The sequence below is a fragment of the Nyctereutes procyonoides genome, unplaced genomic scaffold (assembly GCF_905146905.1).
Source record: "Nyctereutes procyonoides isolate TBG_1078 unplaced genomic scaffold, NYPRO_anot_genome, whole genome shotgun sequence".
Classification (NCBI taxonomy): domain Eukaryota; kingdom Metazoa; phylum Chordata; class Mammalia; order Carnivora; family Canidae; genus Nyctereutes; species Nyctereutes procyonoides.
Genome location: NW_026575156.1, coordinates 2,549,611 through 2,569,263, shown reverse-complemented (window position 1 = coordinate 2,569,263; position 19,653 = coordinate 2,549,611). Strand labels below are relative to the sequence as shown.

General features: G+C 35.2%; 1 protein-coding gene across 2 annotated transcripts in view; it reads right to left on the bottom strand.

Annotated features, from left to right (window-relative positions):
• Positions 1-19,653, bottom strand: part of NCAM2 (neural cell adhesion molecule 2) — a 520,048-nt gene that overhangs the window by 190,750 nt on the left and 309,645 nt on the right. For both annotated transcript variants that reach the window (XM_055313808.1, XM_055313809.1), the window contains exon 5: positions 15,272-15,409. In XM_055313808.1, the coding sequence (XP_055169783.1) occupies positions 15,272-15,409 (138 nt within the window). The remainder of the gene's footprint in view (positions 1-15,271; positions 15,410-19,653) is intronic.

The following is a 19,653-nucleotide window of genomic DNA, read 5'->3' as shown; positions in this document are numbered from 1 at the left end:
TGAGAAAAACAAAGCCAAACCAAACATCTCATAAAATTTGTCAAATAAGGAATTTAGAAAGATTTTTACCTCAAGAATGAGGCAAAATTAGCTCTGGACTATTTTGATTCCACCTAAAAAAAACTTAAAAACATGAACTGAAAGGATGAAACTGTTTCCAAGTAATTCATCTACATTTCTGAAAAAAAAAAAAAACTAAAATAAATGCAAAGATATTCAGCACAGCAAAAGAGTAAAATCCACAAATTCTGGCAACCAATTTAAAATTACTCACCATGAAAAGAAGCAAGCAATATGAGACAGGATGAGGAAAAAAAATACATTCAACCATAAGTGACCCAGAAGTGGCACAGATGATAGAATTAGCAGAAAAGAATATTAAAACAGTCACTATAACTGCATTCCATATGTTCAAGAATTTAGAGCAAAGGCTGATCATGTTATAGACTTAAAAAATCAAACTTATAGATATTAAAACTACAGTGTCTGAATGTAAAATACAGAAGACAGAATTAATTGTAGATTAAACTTGCAGAAGATAACTTGAAAATAGTAACAGAAACTATCCAGAAAATTAATACATCAAGAAGAAAAAAAAAAGACTAAAAGAAAATGAACAGAACATCTGAGAGATGTGGAGTAAGTTCAATTGGTCTAGTCTATGTGAAATTGGAGTTCCAGAGGAGTGTGGGACAGAAAACAATATGTGAAGACCTACTGGTTAAAAGATTTCCAAATTTGCTAAAGATTATAATACAAGTTTGTCAACAAAACCCAAATACAAGAATAATAAAGAAAATTACTCCAAGGTATATCAAATCCTAATTGCTTAAAACAAGTGATAGAAAAATCGTTGAGAATCTAGGAGGGCTAAAGAATTCAATTTGAGATTCTATACTTAGCAAAATTGTATTTCAAACATGAAGGCAAAATGAAGATTTTCACAGATATACAGCAGGTGAAGTGAATAATCACTAGCAGACCTGCCCTGTAAAAAGATGCTAAAGGAAGTCAATCAGACATTTGAGGTGTGGTATCAGATAGAAATCTGGATACATACTAAATAATGAAGAACTCTAGAGATGGTAACAATGTGGAGATATATATATATATGTATATATATATATATATATATATACATATATATATATAAATTTGCTTTCCTTATTAAAGTCACCTTAAGAGCTCATTGACAATTTAAACAAATAAATAGAAAAGTGGTAGTAGAGAATAATGTCCCCTTCCTCTGTAAAGATGTCAATGTCACCCATGCCATAAGCCCAGCCATTTATAAATACGTTAAGTTAAATGGCAAAGAAGATTTTCAGATAATAATAGGATTAAAACATTATAGTAGGAAAAGTATCCTAGATAATCCAGGTCAGACCAACTGCATGAGCCCTTAAAAGTAGAGAACATTCTCCAGTTCGAATACCAAACAGAAGGCAGAAGGAGATGCAGCAGAAGGGAATGTCACAAATACTCCAAGTATGAGAAGGACTGACTACACCTTTGTTGGCACTGGAAATAAAAGTCTGCATGTTAAGCACCAGAAATGCCCCTCAAAGCCAAAGACAGTCTCCTGTGGGTGATATCTAGCAAGGAATTAGAGCCTCAGTCCTACAAAAAAAGAGGACAAACCTGTCAACAATCTGAATATTAGAAGAGATTCTTCCTCAGAGTTGATAGCAAGGAGGGCAATCCCACTAATACCTTGATTGTGGACCTATAATTCCCTGAGAAGATCCCAGCTGAGCTTACTTGGATTTCTGATCTATAGAAACTATGGAGTAATAAATCTGTATTGTTTCAAGCCACCAAATTTGTGGTACTTTGTTACCATAGATGGAGAACTGATACAAGGTTTATAATTTATATAGATATAAAACATATGATGATAATTACACAAAAGGTGGAAGGAAATACTGTTACTCAATGTGTGAATAGTATAACATCACTTGATAAAGGACTGTGAAAATTAATTACTAAAATAACACAACAATGATTTATAGTTAAAGAGCCAGGATAGAAAATCAATTGATTGATACAAAATACTTCAAAAATTAAAGGAGTCAAAAATAGAAGAAATGAACAAAGAACAATAAGATATATGGAAAACAAATAGCAAGATTTAAACCCAATTAAATCAATAAGACATTTAATATAAATTGTGTGAATATTCCAATGCAAAGTCAAGGATTGTTAGAATTGACCATTAAAAAAAAAAAGACCACTAAACCGTCTATATACTGCCTAATCTAATGATCAAAGTCAATTCATCAAGAGGACATAATTCTAAACTTATGCATAAAATAACAGTTTTGAAACACTAATAGAAATAGAAACTAATAGAATTACAAGGAGAAATACACAAATCTAACAAATTGAACAGCCCTCTCTCAATAATTAATAGAGCAAGTAGACAAGAAGTTAAAAAGGATAAAGAAGACTTGATTAACATTATCAATTGACCTTAACCTAACTGATTATTATTAAGACTCTAACCAAACCAGCAGATCACACTTTCTTTTCTACTCTACAGAGAATATATCTGAAAAGATCTAAACCAAAGAAAGTGGGTTCTCTAACCACATTAGAACCAAACTAGAAACTATGACAGAACAATATTTACAAAAATCCCCATGTATTTGAAAACTAACACAATTCTAAATAACCCACAGGACAAATAAGAAATCAGAAGGGAAACTGCAAAACATTCGAACTGAGTGGCAAATATACACAGCATATTAAAAGTTGTGGAATGAAGTTAAAACTGTACAAATAGGAAATTCTCGGGACACCTGGGTGGCTCAGCAGTTAAGCGTCTGCCTTCAACTCAGGGAGTGATACTGGACTCCCGGAATCAAGTCCCATATTGGGCTCCCTGCATGGAGCCTGCTTCTCTCTCTGCCTGTGTCTCTGCCTCTCTCTGTGTGTCTCTCATGAATAAATAAATAAAATCTTAAAAAAAAAAAAAACACGGACATTCTCAAGCATGTATGCTTTAGAGGAAAAAAAAAAATTCAAACCAGCGTCTTTAGGTTTAAATTTAAAAAAAAAAAAAAAAAAAAACAGAAAAGAGGATCAAGTTAAACCCAGGATAAGCAAGAAAAGATAAAATAGAAAAAAAAAAACTAATTAAACCAAATCAGTTCCTTTAAGAGACCAATATAACTAGCAAAATTCTAGCCACACTGATCAGAAAAGATGAGACAGGAGTGAGGGACAGAGAGAGAAAGTGAGAGAAAAAGAGACAAGGCAGAGAAAGAGGAGGAGAGAGAGGATACAAGTTGCCAATAGTGGAACTGAAAAAGTCAAGATGACTGTAGATTCTAAAGGTATCAGCAGGATAATAGTGGGATATTGTGAACAGTTTTATGCCAATAGAGTCAGTAACCTAGATAAAATGGACAAATTCCTTGAAAGGTATAAACCACTAAATTCCACTTAAGAAAAAATAGATAACTTCAAGTGGATAAACTTTTATCTATTAAAGGTTGAAATAGCAGCTTAAAATCTTCCCACAATGTAAACTCTAGACCCAGATGGCTTTAATGATGAACTTTACTAAATATTTAATGAAAAAAATAAACTAAGCACAAACTTTCTCAATATAAAGAAAGTTCTTTCCAATTCATTCAATGAGGCCGATAATATTCTTGTACCAAAATAAGAGAAAGGCATAAAAGAGAAGAAAACTGAAAAACAAACAAACAACCCCTCCTCAAGAAACTGCAGAATAATATCGCTTAGAATACAGATGCAAAAAATTCCAGAAAAGTAAATCCAACATTATATGAAAGAATAACACATTATGGCCATGTGGAAATATACAATTAGTTAACATTCTAAAATCAAGCAATGTATTTCACCAAATTAAGAGATTAAAAGAGCACAAACTATATTATTATCTCATTAGATTCAGAAAAGAAGTACTTGGAAAAATCCATAATTCATTATTGATGAAATTTTTTACCAATCTAGGGAAAGGTCACTTTTCAACCTGATAAAGAGCAGCTCTGCAAAGCCTATACCTAACCAAATATTTGATACTGAGAGAATGAATATTTCCTCTGAAAGATTAGGGTCAAGGCAATTGAAATCGCCATAATAAGAAAATAATCCAGTAAAAAAAAAAAAAGTGGATTAAAGATTTTAAAAGAAAACTGATGGTTGCTCCACATCTTTAGTCATTAGAGAAATGCAAATTAAATCTTCAAATGTGAAACTACTAAACACTTATTAAATATGTTATCATAAATGGTCTGACCATAGGGTGTTCTGTTGAGGATGTGGAGCAACCAATACACAGCTTTTGGGAATATAAAGTAGTCCAACCACTTTGGAAAATTATTTGGTGAATTTTTTAAAAAGAAGGTTAAACACATACATATCCTATGATCCAGTCATACCTCTCAAAGGTATTATTCCAGGAAAAATAAAAACATATATCCATGCAAAGACTCATACATACAAATGTTTATAGAAGCTTCATTTTTAAGGCAAAAACTTGAAACATTCCAAACAGTCATTTGGGTGAATAGATAAGCAAATTGTGAAATATTCCTAAAATCAAATGTTACTAAGAAATACGAAGGAATAACGTTATTATTTGCATGGAACAACATGAATGAATCTCCAAATAATTTTGCTGAGTGAAAGAAGTCACTTAGAAGAGTATATACGGGATCCCTGGGTGGCGCAGCGGTTTGGCGCCTGCCTTTGGCCCAGGGCGCGATCCTGGAGACCCGGGATCGAATCCCACATCGGGCTCCCGGTGCATGGAGCCTGCTTCTCCCTCTGCCTGTGTCTCTGCCTCTCTCTCTCTGTGTGTGTGACTATCATAAAAAAAAAAAAAGTATATACGGTATGATTACTCTTATTTTTTATTTTTATTTTACTTTATTTTAGTTTTAGAGAGAGGGAGTGAGCTGGGAGGGGCGGGGAGGAGTAGATAGGGAGAGAGAGAATCTTAGGCAGGCTCCAATGTCCAGTATGGAGTCTGACTCAGGGGTGTATCTCATTACTCTGAGATCATGACCTGAGCTGAAAAAGAGTCAGACACTTAACCGACTGAGCCACCCAGGCACCCTTACATGATTACTTTTATTTTTATATTTTTTAAGATTTTATTTATTTCATGAGAGAGAGAGAAAGAGAGAGAGAGAGAGAGAGAGAGAGAGAGAGAGACATAGGCAGAGGGAGAAGAAGGCTCCATGCAGGGAGCCCGATGTGGGACTCTGGGATTACAACCTGAGCCAAAGGCATACACTCAACCGCTGAGCCACCCAGGCATTCCCACATGCTTAGTTTTATATAAATTCTGGGAACTTCTGTGGATAATGGGTATTATCCTGATTGTCATTAGTCATATTATATATATGGCATTCATATATACATATATATGTATATATATGGCATTTTAAATATGCAGTTTATTATGTATTATATATAACTCAATAAGACTGTTAAAATACATGCAACATAACTAAAATTGGATTGGTAGATCAGTAATATAAGGGAGAAACGTCCTCAAGGTAAGATAATTTGCATTATTTAACCTAAGGAGAAAAAAAAGTAAGCCATGATAATTATCAAATAAAATGTCTTTTGTGACTGGGGTATTGATACTTTTGTATAAAATAATTAAAAGCTGAATAAATTATTCCTAAAGTTGACTGCTTTCTAAGAGTTCCAAAACTCTAAGGTATTTCTTGATGCTATAAAATATTACCTTTGTTCTTGAAGCATTAATGATCTAGTCTGAGATAATTTCACACACAAATAGATAATTTCAAATCAGTGTGAAAGGTACACTGAGAGAGAGATTGTAGAGATGGAGGTGGTTAATAGCTCAGCTAAGAAAGTTCTAAAAGACTTTTGGGCATACGTGGATGTCTGTTATTTGACTTTGGACAAAGATAAAGGCTTTGAAATTTATGATGAGCCAGAAACTCCCTTAGCAATCTCCAAACATTTTCTGCCCTAACAGCTTGAACCTGGACTGGCCAATTTATAAAAGTTGCTTTAATTACTTAAGGACCCCCACTGAAGGCTTCTTGGAGATTCCTCACTCAGATGGTGGTTCAAGGTAAAGAGCAAAGAGGATCTTTTTTTAATTTTTTTTTTATTTATTTATGATAGTCACAGAGAGAGAGAGAGAGAGGGAGAGAGAGAGAGACGCAGAGACATAGGCAGAGGGAGAAGCAGGCTCCATGCACCGGGAGCCCGATGTGGGATTCGATCCTGGGTCTCCAGGATTGCGCCCTGGGCCAAAGGCAGGCGCCAAACCGCTGCGCCACCCAGGGATCCCGCAAAGAGGATTTTTGAGGATCTCACACTGGGGACTGTGTCCGGAGGCCTGCCTGATGTTCACCTGCATTATTTTCCTCTTGCTGCGCCATGCATACTCTTTCCTTTAAAATAAGACCTTTCACGTGAGTATTCTGTATGGAATTTGGCGAGTCCTCTCAAATAACTGAACTTGGGAAGATTTTACAGAGATGAACTTAGTGCTATGAGATCTCAAGGAGAGAAAGTCAGGTAATGAGGCAGATAAAATTGAAAAGCTTGCTAGACATGATACTTGAATTAAGTCTTACAGAGAAAATAGAAATCAGGCTACTTTTGTGTGTGTATATGTGTGAGACAGAGACAGAAGACTCATTTTATATAGAGCCTACACACTCCTTTACCCTGGTAAAACTAAATGTACCTACATAAAGGGGCAAACCATACTGTACTTAAAAATGTGTTCAGTTTAGGGAACTAATTTTACTTACAACTGGATATTTATTTAATCCATACTTAAATGGAATTCTGTTTCTTAACTATTTCCACTGTTAAAAATACACATGCTCTGGCTACCTACACTTTTATTGAAAATCATAGGATATGATGCAAAAAAATAGTAAGTGAAAGCAAGAAATATTGGTCATAAGTAACTTGCAGTATGAATAAAATAGTGACACTGCTTCCTAAGTTATCCTTTAGTGTAGCAGACTTTGAAGAACAGAACTCATGAATATCATGAATGTAATTTAGACACTAATTGTCCTCAATGTCATTCATCTGCACAATGCCAGATAATAGGCTGATGGTGTCTTTTACTTTACTGATTGATTCCATGAAATGTAAAATATTTCCATCGTTGCAGAATCTTGTAGCCACTATAGATTTCTTGAAATTTTTGTTATTGCTTTCACAAATGATAGTATTCACTTCTGTACTTATTAACCAAGGGTTACAGAAAAATTACAAAGACCGATCTCTACCTAACCAGCAGGAAACCACCATTCAGAGGATGGTTGAGTTCAGAGCTGGGATCTGATTCAAACAATGGGATAATTCTGCCTTTGGAAAGGAATAAATGTATGCTTTTCTACAACCTTGCAAATATAATATTATGCCCTTTGGGCCTAGGAAATTCTGGGCAAAAAAGAAATACAGATTGAAGAAAAGGAAGAAACTATATTAAATATTCACGCCAATTATTTATGTTGATGGGAAAGGCAAAAAAAAATGTCCTTAGATATATGTAGGTGATTCATCTGTCTATCTATCTGATAGAATAGGCAGTTAGCTAGATATGAGCAGGGAATACGTGCTTTCAGACTGATATACAGGGTGGAAACCAAGTTCCAAACAGCAAGGAAAGACCCCAGGGGATCCACATGCATTCTTCCCTATTAATTCAGTCCTATAGCAAACTCTAGCTTCATTCTGATACATTTACATTCCTGTTTTGACCCTCCCTCCCTATGGGGGAAGGCTGCCATGGCAGTTCCAACAAAGACCATAGAGAGTCAAAGACTTCTCCTCCCAACAGGCAGGAGGAGTCCCTTAGATGACTAAAAGCAACCTCAGTCAGAGACCACCCTAGCTATGACTCATAACCTATGCAAACATAAAAAAGAAAAGATAACCTGGCCCCTGGCCCCTGGCATGCAGTCACACCTGCCCACTCCCCCGCCTTGAGAGTGTTTCACTTTGACCCTTGCTTATTTAAGAGTTTGGCTCTGAATTCTTTCTTGGCTGAACTCAAGCACTGAGGCTGGGGAAGTGGATTCTCATGCTAACATATCTGTCACATTTCTTTTTTTTTTTTAATTTTATTTATTTATTCGTGAGAGAGACACACAGAGAGAGGAAGAGACATAGGCAGAGGGAAAAGCAGGCTCCCTATGGGGAGCCTGATGTGGGACTTGATCCCGAGATTCCAGGATCACATACTGGGCCGAAGGGAGGTGCTCAACTGCTGAGCCACCCAGGCATCCCGATATCTGTCACATTTCTATAGTATGGAGATTTCTTTTCTTTTTTTTTTTAAGATTTTATTTATTTATTTGAGAAAGTGAGAGAGGGAGAGCCAGCATGAGCAGGAGAGTGGAGAGCCAGAGAGAGAAACAGATTCCCTGCTGAGCAGAAGCTTGACTTGGGGCTTATCCCAGGACCCTGAGATCATGATCTGAGCTGAAGACAGATGCTTAACTGACTGAGCCACTCAGGTGTCCCTGGAAGTTTCTAAAATAGCATTGGATAAGAGTAAAAAGAAAAAAAAAAATTCTACCTTATATTCTTAGACTTGTAATCTTTCAAAATTAATGGGACCATTAGGGGTAAAAAAATAATAATAACATCAGAAAATAGTCTGGTTTTGACAAATGCTATTTAGTAATTCTTTGGTGAATTACATATTATTGCTATTACTTAGAAATTCCATCATAATTTGCAGTCATTAAACTGACTTAACCTATTGCTCTGAATGGTTGATTCAATTATATTATTGATAAAGAGGCTAGTTCACTATCTTTTCTATTTTTCTATATCCTTTATGTTATATAACGTTGTATAAAATTTAAAGAAGAAAATTCTGACTTTTCATTTTTTTTTAAAGAAAAGTATCCAATGTTCTTAATTTTCAGAAATGGGTAGAAATGGGTAGGAATACAAAATCACTGCCTGAAGGCCACTGCATTAACAAAGTGCACTATCCATTCTGACGTGTACTTGCACAAATATCTCTGGCCATTGTCACTCACTGTTGATTTTAATGTTCAAAGGAAGACTAAAGACACAATTGCTGTAAAATTATACCACTAGGTGTTTTTCATCCACTCTGAATTGTTCCTGCTTCCATTATCCCAAGTTTGAATTGGCAATTAGTGGATCACTCTCCACAAATTTACAAAAGATTTGGAAAATAATGAATCATTATACTTTAAAAGAGCATTTTATGAAAATAACTTTCTATTGACTACACTTTAAATTTAAGACTTATTTCCAGACCTGTCATTTGTATGGACATTTTCTGAGCAGCTTTAGAGACTGTTCTACTTAACGAAGGGCTAGGAGTCTGATGGGGCATGGGTTAAAAAGACAGAAATGATTTTGATTTTCTTTTAAGAAATGTAACTAAGATTTTGTAGTAGTGTGTCTGTGTGGGGGGGTGCATAATATAACTATCTAGTAAAAAGCATCCAGGAATTTATAGAGAATATGGGCAATTTATCAAATATGTAATAAAGTCAGGTATAATAATAAAAGGAAGAGAGCCACTGGAAGATTTGTGAAAAAAAATTTTAGGCATGTTAGAAAGCTTACTTGAAAATCCAATAAAGAGCAGATGTAAACACATAAAACCATGGAGAAATATTTGAGCAATATCCAGAGTATATCAATGTTTGCTAGGTGACGGAAGCCAGGTGATTGGAAATAGAATAGTGAACTCATGTGGCAACATTTCTCTCAAATTATCAACCAGACCTATCTTTGAATTAATTTATCCACATCCTAACTCATTTCTGACTCTCTTGCTCCAGGCTCAGCATAAAAGATGTCCTCCTTTTGTTCAAGGACTATCTTCCTTACAAATGTCCTAAAACTCCAACCATTTCCTCAAGTCTTTAATTCAAACTTGTGATGTTTCCTATTTAACAAATGATTCCAATGAGCTGGGGTAACAAATGCTGTGTCTTTGCTACCTTCATTCTTCAAATGAATGTACAATGTACATTCTTCAAGACATTGCAGTATGAATTTTTTCCAGGCTATTCAACACTATCATTGACTCTAATGTCTCTGGTAATCTCATAATGGTCAAATTCAGCAGATATATTTTAGTTCTCAATTTGTTGGTCACTTCTGTTTCCATTTATTATACAAAAAACCTAGAATCTACACTAAAAACCATCAAATTACCCTTGATTGCTCTAGCCTCTGTGACACATGCGTAACACAAAGACTTTGCTTCAAATAATACCTGATTATGTATCTCCTTCTCCACTTCTCTGTCTTTTAGCACTGGCCCTAATTATCTTTCACTTTAACTAACTCACTTTCTCTCCCTGCTTCTATCCTTCTGTCAATGCCCTTGCTCTCTAGTTTTCCTGTTCTTCCATGTCAGTTCATCTCCGTCTCATAGAAGATAGTCCATAGTCCTCCATGATCTGGCCCTACCTGTTTTCCAGCTGTATCTTCACCTAACACTACTGCCACTCCCTCCCCAAAATATCACATCCAGTCACAGTTTTTGGATGCTTTTTCATATCATACCTCTCTTCTCTTTTATAGATACTGTTTTATTTCTCTATCACTCTCTCTCTCTCTCTCTCTCTCTCTCTCTCTCTCTCTCTCTCTGTTCTATAAGGTAACACTTTTTCATCAATAGATTTGTCCCAAATACCAAGCATGTCTCCCTTTAAGCCACATTAGGTGCCTCTTCTTATTATAAAATAGTCCATGTATATCCATATAAATTACCCTTAGTATATGCTTTTGTATCCAACTGTCTCATAAACAATAAAGGACTTTAGTAAAGTTGATTACCTTAAGTTAATAAGATAAAACTCTAAGTGCTTTGAGGGAAATGATGTTACATTAAGCCTACTAGTATTTTGAGCATAACATACTGTGAAACATACAGTTAGCACTTCATATGTACCTGTTCAATAAATATACAAATGCAATATAAGTTAATATTGAAACTGCTATCCAAAGTCTTCAGTTGAATTTCCAATATTTTGATAAGGTGATAAGAAAATCATAAGAACGATCACCATCAGGGGAAAGTAGGATTATAAGATGCCTGTGCCACAGTCAGCGAAGTAATTTTAGAAGTACCCCTAGGTTAAACAGTATTTAATTTGCTTATTTTAAGTAGGAAAAAGCCACTGACGTTGCATTTGTCTGCTTTTCTGCGATAACAAATGACTCTTATATTTCAGAGCTTAAAAAAATATGCTTTAACTTCTTATTTATGTTACGTGTCTGCACCTGCAGACCAGCTGTGACTCTGCTGCACATGTCTTCAACATGGTGTCCAAGGTGAATGAGAAGTCTCTCTTTGTGTCATGTTAGTTTCATGTCAGAAGGAAAGAACAGGATAAGAAACATGTGATTCTTCTTGCAGCTTATTTCAATCATAATGTATACTGTGTTTGCTTATACGCCATTGACCAGACCAGTAACATCATCAATTGGGTGGGGATGCATAACTCTCCCACCAGAAGCACCATAATCCACATATCAATGAGCAGTGATATATAACCTTTTCAGTGGAGGAGAGAAGTATTTGTGGAAAACTGTACACAGGCATTAAAAAATATAGTAAGAAAGTCACTGAGGAAGTTAAGAAAAAAAATATTCCTGGGGCATCTGGATGTCTCAGTCAGTTAAGCATCTGCCTTAGGCTCAAGTCATGATCACAGGGGGCTGGGAGGAAACCCTGCATCCCACTCCCTACTTAGTGGGAAGCCTGCTTCTCCCCCAACCTGCTGCCATACCTCTTGCTTGTGCTCTCTGGCTCTCCCTATTCTCTGTCAAATAAATACAGCTTTGGAAAAAAGGAAAAAGAAAAAAGAAAAGAAAGAAAGAAAAGAAAAGAAAGAAAAGAAAAGAAAAGAAAAGAAAAGAAAAGAAAAGAAAAGAAAGAAAAGAAAATAAAAGCAAAGAAAAGGAAAAAATATTCCTAACATTTAGTACCACAGAGGAACCTAGCAAATATATCTTTCAACTAATTATTGAAACAAAAAGTATGAATTGGAAGAAAGGAAATTTGAGGGAAACATTTTCAAACACAAAATATAGAAGAAAGAGAAGAATTTCTTCCAGAGCCAAGATTTTACAGGAAGTAGTGAAATGTACATAAGGAGTTGCCTGGAGTCTTTGGTTGGGACTCTAGTGTACTTGAGGAGAAAGGAGACAAGTAAAGGAGGTCCAGGATAAAATATAAATCAGTTAGGATAAAAATTATTAGCAATTAAGAGAGAGGGCTTGCAACATAAATTAAGGAAAAAGTCATAGAAGAAATCAAATTTGTAATTAAAAAGAGATAAGATAATGTGGATAAAGCTATTGCTTTATTATTATTATTATTATTATTATTATTATTAATTATTTTTGTACCCTTGAACTTTTCATTGAAACATCTTTAAGAGGTTTTATTAGAGAGAATTAATAGGGGGATAATTCTAATAAGAGTTCAAAATTTAAAAGGAGCCAGTAGTCAGTAAGTAGCACCAGAGTCAATAAGACCAGAACAGAATGATTTTTCTGGCTGAAGTAAAGGCAAAATGTGAGAGAAAAGCACAGATGAACTGGTGGCATTAGTCAATGCAATCCCTTGACAGGGTCCAACTGCATCATCCAGAAGTGAAATAAATCAATGGCTGATTTTTGTGAACACTGTTATTTTGAAGAGTAGTGGCACCAGGAATTCTAAGGTATGAGTGTCTGTGACCAGAAAGGGAAAATGTGACTAATTAGAAGAAGTAGAGATAAAGCAATGATCGAGCAAAGGTCAGATTAGGATCTGTAGTTGATTCTGTTAGAGGAAATTGGGATATGGAAGGAGAATGATTTGCCTGCCTTTGGGAGCCTCCACCTGATGCAGGCAGAACAGAAAACTGTCTACATGATTGATTTGAGTGGTACAAAAGAATACAATCTCATGTTTACCTACTTGTGAACCCTGACATAATAGGAATAGACATTCAGAACTAAATATTCCACTTTGAGCGTACACCACGATGGACTTGAAGATTCAAACTTTGTTAACCCAAAACATTCATACCCAAATAATGCCTCTTTTAAAATAAATGTAATCATGTATAAACATTCACAGATAAACTAGTATGGAAATGGATTAGAACACTTATTAAGTGTATTACATGAGAAATTACAATAACAAAATAGTTAATGAAGGGTGAACATGCTATGTTGGCTAGATAACATTTCTTTTGTAGTATCAGACTTCAGTTAATGTTTTAGTGTAAAATATGTGCATAATTTGACATATATATCCATATATATAACATATAATAGTAAATATTTACATACTGCCTCCAAAACTTTATATGTAAGAATATTATAATCCCCATTTTCATAAAAGAATACTCAGCACAATGATTTGTCTGTGACAAAATATACTTACATATGCCAGCATAAATTATTTTGAAAATAAAGCACAGTATAAAAATGTCAATAATTAAACAGTGTAAGTTATCTTTGTTTCCTGGACATAATAGAAATAGTTTAAAGATGCTTAATGGTAATAGAAATAGATGGAGATACATATATAGATACACATCTGCACTTTATTCTTCATGCACGGAAACCATTCCCTTGTGTTGAAGGTCAAAACCTCTGGGGTATGGTACTCTTAATAAACACTGGGCTCTGCATTTCTAAAAGAGAAAAGCTTCTTCTCTGAAAGCCTGGCCATTTGGCCTCCTTCATGAGCATGTGCAATTTTTACCAGCCTGTCTAGTTTTCATGTCATACCATCTGGTCTATTCCATTATATTATCCACAAATCCCAATGAATTACAACTTGGAGAAGGAGAGAAAAAAAGATAGCAGTATTTTAATATTCTCCTTCTCCTTCAGCAAGAACTTTGTGGTTAAACTCCTTTGCTGCAAGTAAGAAAAGACCAATGAACTCTTTTAGAACTATATGAGATTCCTAGTATTCTCCAGTCTTCAAGACCCTGGAGAGAGAGAGCTCATGGTGGGATGGGGATAGAATACAGAAGAAGACACAGATTCATTTCTCTGTCCTTGCTCTAACTCACAGGAAACATGTGGCTAACTCCTTAATATTATATTTTGTCTATTCTAAAAAGAACAAATGACATTCTGCTTACAGAATCCTATCATTATAGTTATCACTAACTTGTTATTTTACTTTTTGTGGTGGGAGGGGTAGCAGGAGAGGGAGAGAGCATTTAAGCAGGCTCCATGACTAGTGCAGAGCCTGATGTGGGGCTCCAACTCACAACCCTGAGATCATGACCTGAGCTGAAATCAAGAGCCGGATGTTTAACCGACAGAGTCACCTAGGCACCCCTAACTTGTTATTTTCAAGAAGAAGAAAAAACAAAACTGCATCTGTGTACTGTTACTACTTGTATTTCCATATGGCTGAAGCGTAAGCTGCTCATGGCTGAATGTTAGGGAAGAGGGGCTGGTGATCATAAAAGGATTCCTATAGCAAAAAAGTGGTTTTGATTTTGGCTCAAAGGTAATGGGAAGCATTGACAATTTTAAGTGTTGGAGGGCTGGATGGAGAAAAAGTTGTTGAAATCATGAGACTAAGAGTAAAGGAAAAAGGTTGTAGCAATTCCAGAAAAAAAATTTTGAAAGGGCTCACTCTTACGGAGTAATATCATAGTAGAATATATTTTAAAGATGTTAAAAGTATGCAATGCACATGTCATTTACAGATTAGATTACCAAAATGGAGACAACCAGGATAACATTAATATATCATCTGGGCTCACAGAATGTCATGTTAACACAGGCAGGAAATATAGCAGGAGAAGCCAAGTTTGGAAGAAGAGGTGTCATCATGATATCATAAACTTAGTTATCAATCTCCCTGTGGAATCAATTATTAAATTTAAATCTGAGAAAACCTACAAAACTGTTAAATAGATTAGTTTAAGCAACAAGTGATTCATGCAATTTAAAAATAAAATCTAGTATGATACTTTACTAGGTTTCATTTAGCATTCTTTCAACTACAAAGCCAGAAAAAGGCAGCTAGTGTCTTAGAGAATCTTTGTAAAAGAAGTGGATGATGTTAAATAAGTCATGGATCCTGTCCTTGAGGCTACACACAATGTAACAGATTCTATTGCTGGGATGAGGAGATTTCCTCCAGGTAAAGAAGAGGTGTATTAGAATGCTCCGTGTGCATGGCTGCCCTTTCAATAAACATATTCCTAACATGCAATAATAATAAGATACATACAAAGTATTCTCTGCTTACCATTAACAATAACGATGATATCACGGAAGTCAATTTCTCCCCTAGCCTCTACTCTTCCTTCACACCTGTATATACCTTCATCACTTTTATTGATGTTGAGAATCTGCAGATTATTGTTGGCTAGCATAGCAAAGCGATCTGGAAAGTAAGCAAAGGGGAGGAAATGATATCAGTAATTGAAAGCAGAGTCCAGTGTGCTCTAAATTGCTAAGAGTTAAAATATGGCACTTGTCTGACACTATCAAACTTTTCATCAACAAACAAATTCAAATTTGAAAGTAAAATGTAATTTCATGGCTTCAATTTTTCCACTCCACACTGCCTTGTTACACCTTTTTTTTTTTTCTAAAACACATTCAAGACTTTATTTCCACATAAAACGGTTAGGCTATTATTTTCCCCTTGGTACTCTGAATGCAGAAATGATACACAAAAGAACAATGCTGAGAGATTAGATATTGCAAACATGAAGACATTTTGACTGCAAATATGTAGCAACTTGTGTATGGGAAAGGTTTAGAAAATTGAACAGTCTTCCTCACACAATAATTAAACTAATAATTTTGTATACTCTGAGGAGGCAGCTAAATGATACAATAATATTCAATTCACATAGAGGATATATAAAATGGCCACATACTGAATTTATTTGAATTTTTTTCTGAATGCAAGATAATTCACTTTAGGAATGAACAGATTAGACATGATTATTTTTATTTGAATATTCCATTTTACATGTGAGTATATGCACATGAATATACATTAAAAATAAGCTGTTACAGGGCATGCATTAGTAGATTGCTTAAAATAATCTGGCTGGCCTAGGCATCATCTCAGCCTGACAGTGCTTCTAGAAGGTCTGGCCTGATTTTTGAATCATCACAATTTTGTCGTAGTGCTAAGAGCTTTTCCCTTCTTATCAAGTAAAGAATGGTCTGATATCTGGTCCTATTTTAAAACGTTGCAAAAGCAATATCTTAAATTTCATTAATTAATACATCATTAAACATCATCTATTTGGTATGTACAGTATTTGAGATGCTTTGGTAAATAAGAAAAATATGTCCTTGACCCCCTTGGACCTTTTGGTAAAGTATAAACGCCGATTAGTTTAAGGTATTCATCTCTGGGATGAGCTGTTTATTGTTATACCATTGAAATTTACTTTTTGGATCTATTCCAATGTTTACTGCTCTTTCCTTATCTGGTGGCTTGATAGGTTAGGGCAAACATGGAAGGCACATGAGATAAAGGTAGAGCCTCCCTCCGCCTAGAGTGATGAATGGATGCATTGGGTGCAGTCCTACCCCTAGGTCTGCTGCTAACTGGACTTTGTATAAATAAGAAATTAACTGCTTTGATATCAGCCAGTTTGTAGCTCAATTCAGATTTGGGATTGATCTGCTATCGTGTTTCCTTAATGCAACTCCTTAACACCATATCAATTCTAGTTTGGGCTACAAACACAAATAGGGGAGTCATCAGACTAGGACTTTGCTTCATATGGGTAAGCAAGAGAAAATTAACACAGAGTGGAAATATGTAGATTCAGAAGATCCCAGAGACAGAAATGTTGATTATAAAGCAACAACCATGATTTTCAGCTCAGAAGGCACTGCTTTAGTCAATCACACATAACTCTGGATATCAGAACTATTTGATTATTAGAGACTATTTGCTTCACTCAATTATACAGAAGTTTCATTATTAAAATGCAAATTTTCATTACTGCATTAAAATAAATAAAATAAGGTAATACTCAATAAGTGATCTGCTTTATGTTTCTCTAGGCAAATTGTTTTCTAGTTCTCTTCTCTTCTCCTTCCCCAGCCACTGATGATTGGTCTCATCCACTCTTATGGCTTCAATCACCATCTATATTTTGAGACTAGCAATTTTTCTTCAGACCAGACCATTAAATGATTATAAAAGTGTTTAACAGTAGACTGGATGTCGTTACTCAAAAGGACTGTTAAGTACTTCAAAATTAGCAAATGAAAAATTTACTTTACTATCTATCCCTGGAATTTTGCATATGGTCTCCCCAGTTCTGTCTTCATGCATCTTTATGTTGAACTATCTGCCCAAGTCAAATTCCTTGAGTCATCCTTGACTTCTCCATCTTTCTCCATTGCATATTTAATCAAACCTTATGTCCTGTGACTTCTGCCTTGATCATTACTTAGTCTAAATCTCCTTCTCCTTCAGCAACTATTTCATTAGGATTTGAATTGTTATCACTGCCTGGAGTTTTGCCTTGATGACCATCCAATTCATTCTCCTCACTGAAGCATTAATATCTTTCTCAAATTCATATTGGGTCATGTTACTGCCTTGATTAATATCCTTTAGTGATGTTCCCTTTGGATAAACTCCAGATTCTTTAGCAGGGATTTTAAGGCCATAATGACTTGGCTCAACCTTCCTTTCCAGTTTCCTTTCTTGTTAGTCCTTTATGATCAATCCTAGTTTATATTTGTCTATTAGTATGAGTATTCTAGTTGCACATATTCAAAAATTCCCATTATAATGAACTAATTCCAATTTCTGAAAAGCATCATTCATAGTGTCTTTTACCTCCAGGCCACTGCAGATGGCATTTTTCCCTTCTGAAAAGTCCCTACCACTCTTTGCCTGGCTTACTCCTTTTCATATTTAAGGATTATTTCTCTCTTCAGCAGACATCTTGGACACCCTCCCCTGCCCTAACCGGTTGAGGTATTCTTTTTTTTTTTTAATCATCCTCTGTCATTGCATTTTTCTTTTCATAGACCTCAATATACCTTGTTTTCATTGATTCTCTATTAATCTTTTCTACTAGAGTATTAGCATTTTTTAAAGGATTTATTTATTTATTCATGAGAGACACAGAGACAGAGAGTCAGAGACAAGGGGGAGGGAGAAGCAGGCGCCATGCAGGGAGCCTGACGTGAGACTCAATCTCGGGTCTCCAGGATCAGGCCCTGGGCTGAAGGCAGCACTAAACCACTAAGCCACCCTGGCTGCCCAATTATTAGCATTTTGAAGGCAGTGTACTTATTTACCTTGATAACTATGACTAGCCACCATTCAGCATGCTAAATAGCACACATTAGGTTTTCAACAACTAGTTTAAAATTGAATGAATTTTTATACTGGAAGTAGATTACATTAAAAAATATTGAACAAAATTATCCATAGTTTTTGATGCAAACAAGGTACTTCATTAGACAATTATAAAGGCATCTAGGATATTTTACAGATAGCTTTCAAACTGGCTGAGGTTGAATGAGCAGCTGCAATAGCATATCCCTCCATCCTGAGGATACTAAGTCAAGATATTCAGCTTTGTAACAAAGTGGCACATTTACTCCCTAAATGCTTGGGTTCTTTAGCAGATGGATTCCTTTCAACAAGCAACATGGAAAACCTCCACTTCAAATATTCTATTGGAATTTTAATTATGAATACCTGCCATACAGCTGCTACCAAAAGCAAGGCTAATAAGATGGACATTTCCAACCTTTCATTATATCATCTGGAGCCTGCAAACTTTACTCACGTACCACATTAAGGCTTTAGGAAGTTACCTGGACATACTACATTATTCTAAATCTCTTTACATGTTCCTTTCATAGTTATAAATGTAATCTTATTCCATTAGCTTTAATAAAAGGGCCATACAAGGTATAATCAGGTGAAGAATATTATTTCTTATAAATCCATTATGAATTTGCAAATTGCTCCACAATGAACTATGTGGTGAGTTCCTTCAATATTAAAAGATTAGAAAAGTTTGTCCCTCCTCACAATTCACCTAAATCCTTTATATCCTAGAGTTTAAAAGAAAAAAAATGTCTTTTTTTCTTTGCTTGCCATACAACTCAGAGCCATGTTTCATTTCATGCTTACTCTAGACTAGTCACTTCTCCTGCATTGGATTTTTTGGTTGTTGTTGTTCTAGTTATAGCCAAGTGCATATAATTCTGGTAACACTGATTCTTGAGATTTCAAAACTCAATGAGAAGGGAGGATAAAGATGAATGTCATTGTGTTGAGAAACTGATATATATACAAACATTCATTCATTTAAAAAATATTTATTATGTGCCTAAAGTCTTATTGAAACTCAACAACTATTGTTGAAATTGGAGATAATAACCCCACTGTTTACAGATAGGGAATCTGAATTAGATACAGAGTACTTAGAAGATTCAAAGTTTCTAGGCCAAGGAAAGGAGTAGAACCATAATGGCATTCCAGCTTCAAATCATCTCCTCCCTGGATACTGGGGAAAAAAAATGTGTGAGCTGTATCACAGAAATAGCGCTCCTCCGTCACCAACACACTTGACTATCAATCTCTGCTTTGAGGCTTTTATTCTACGTGTCTTTTAAAAACTA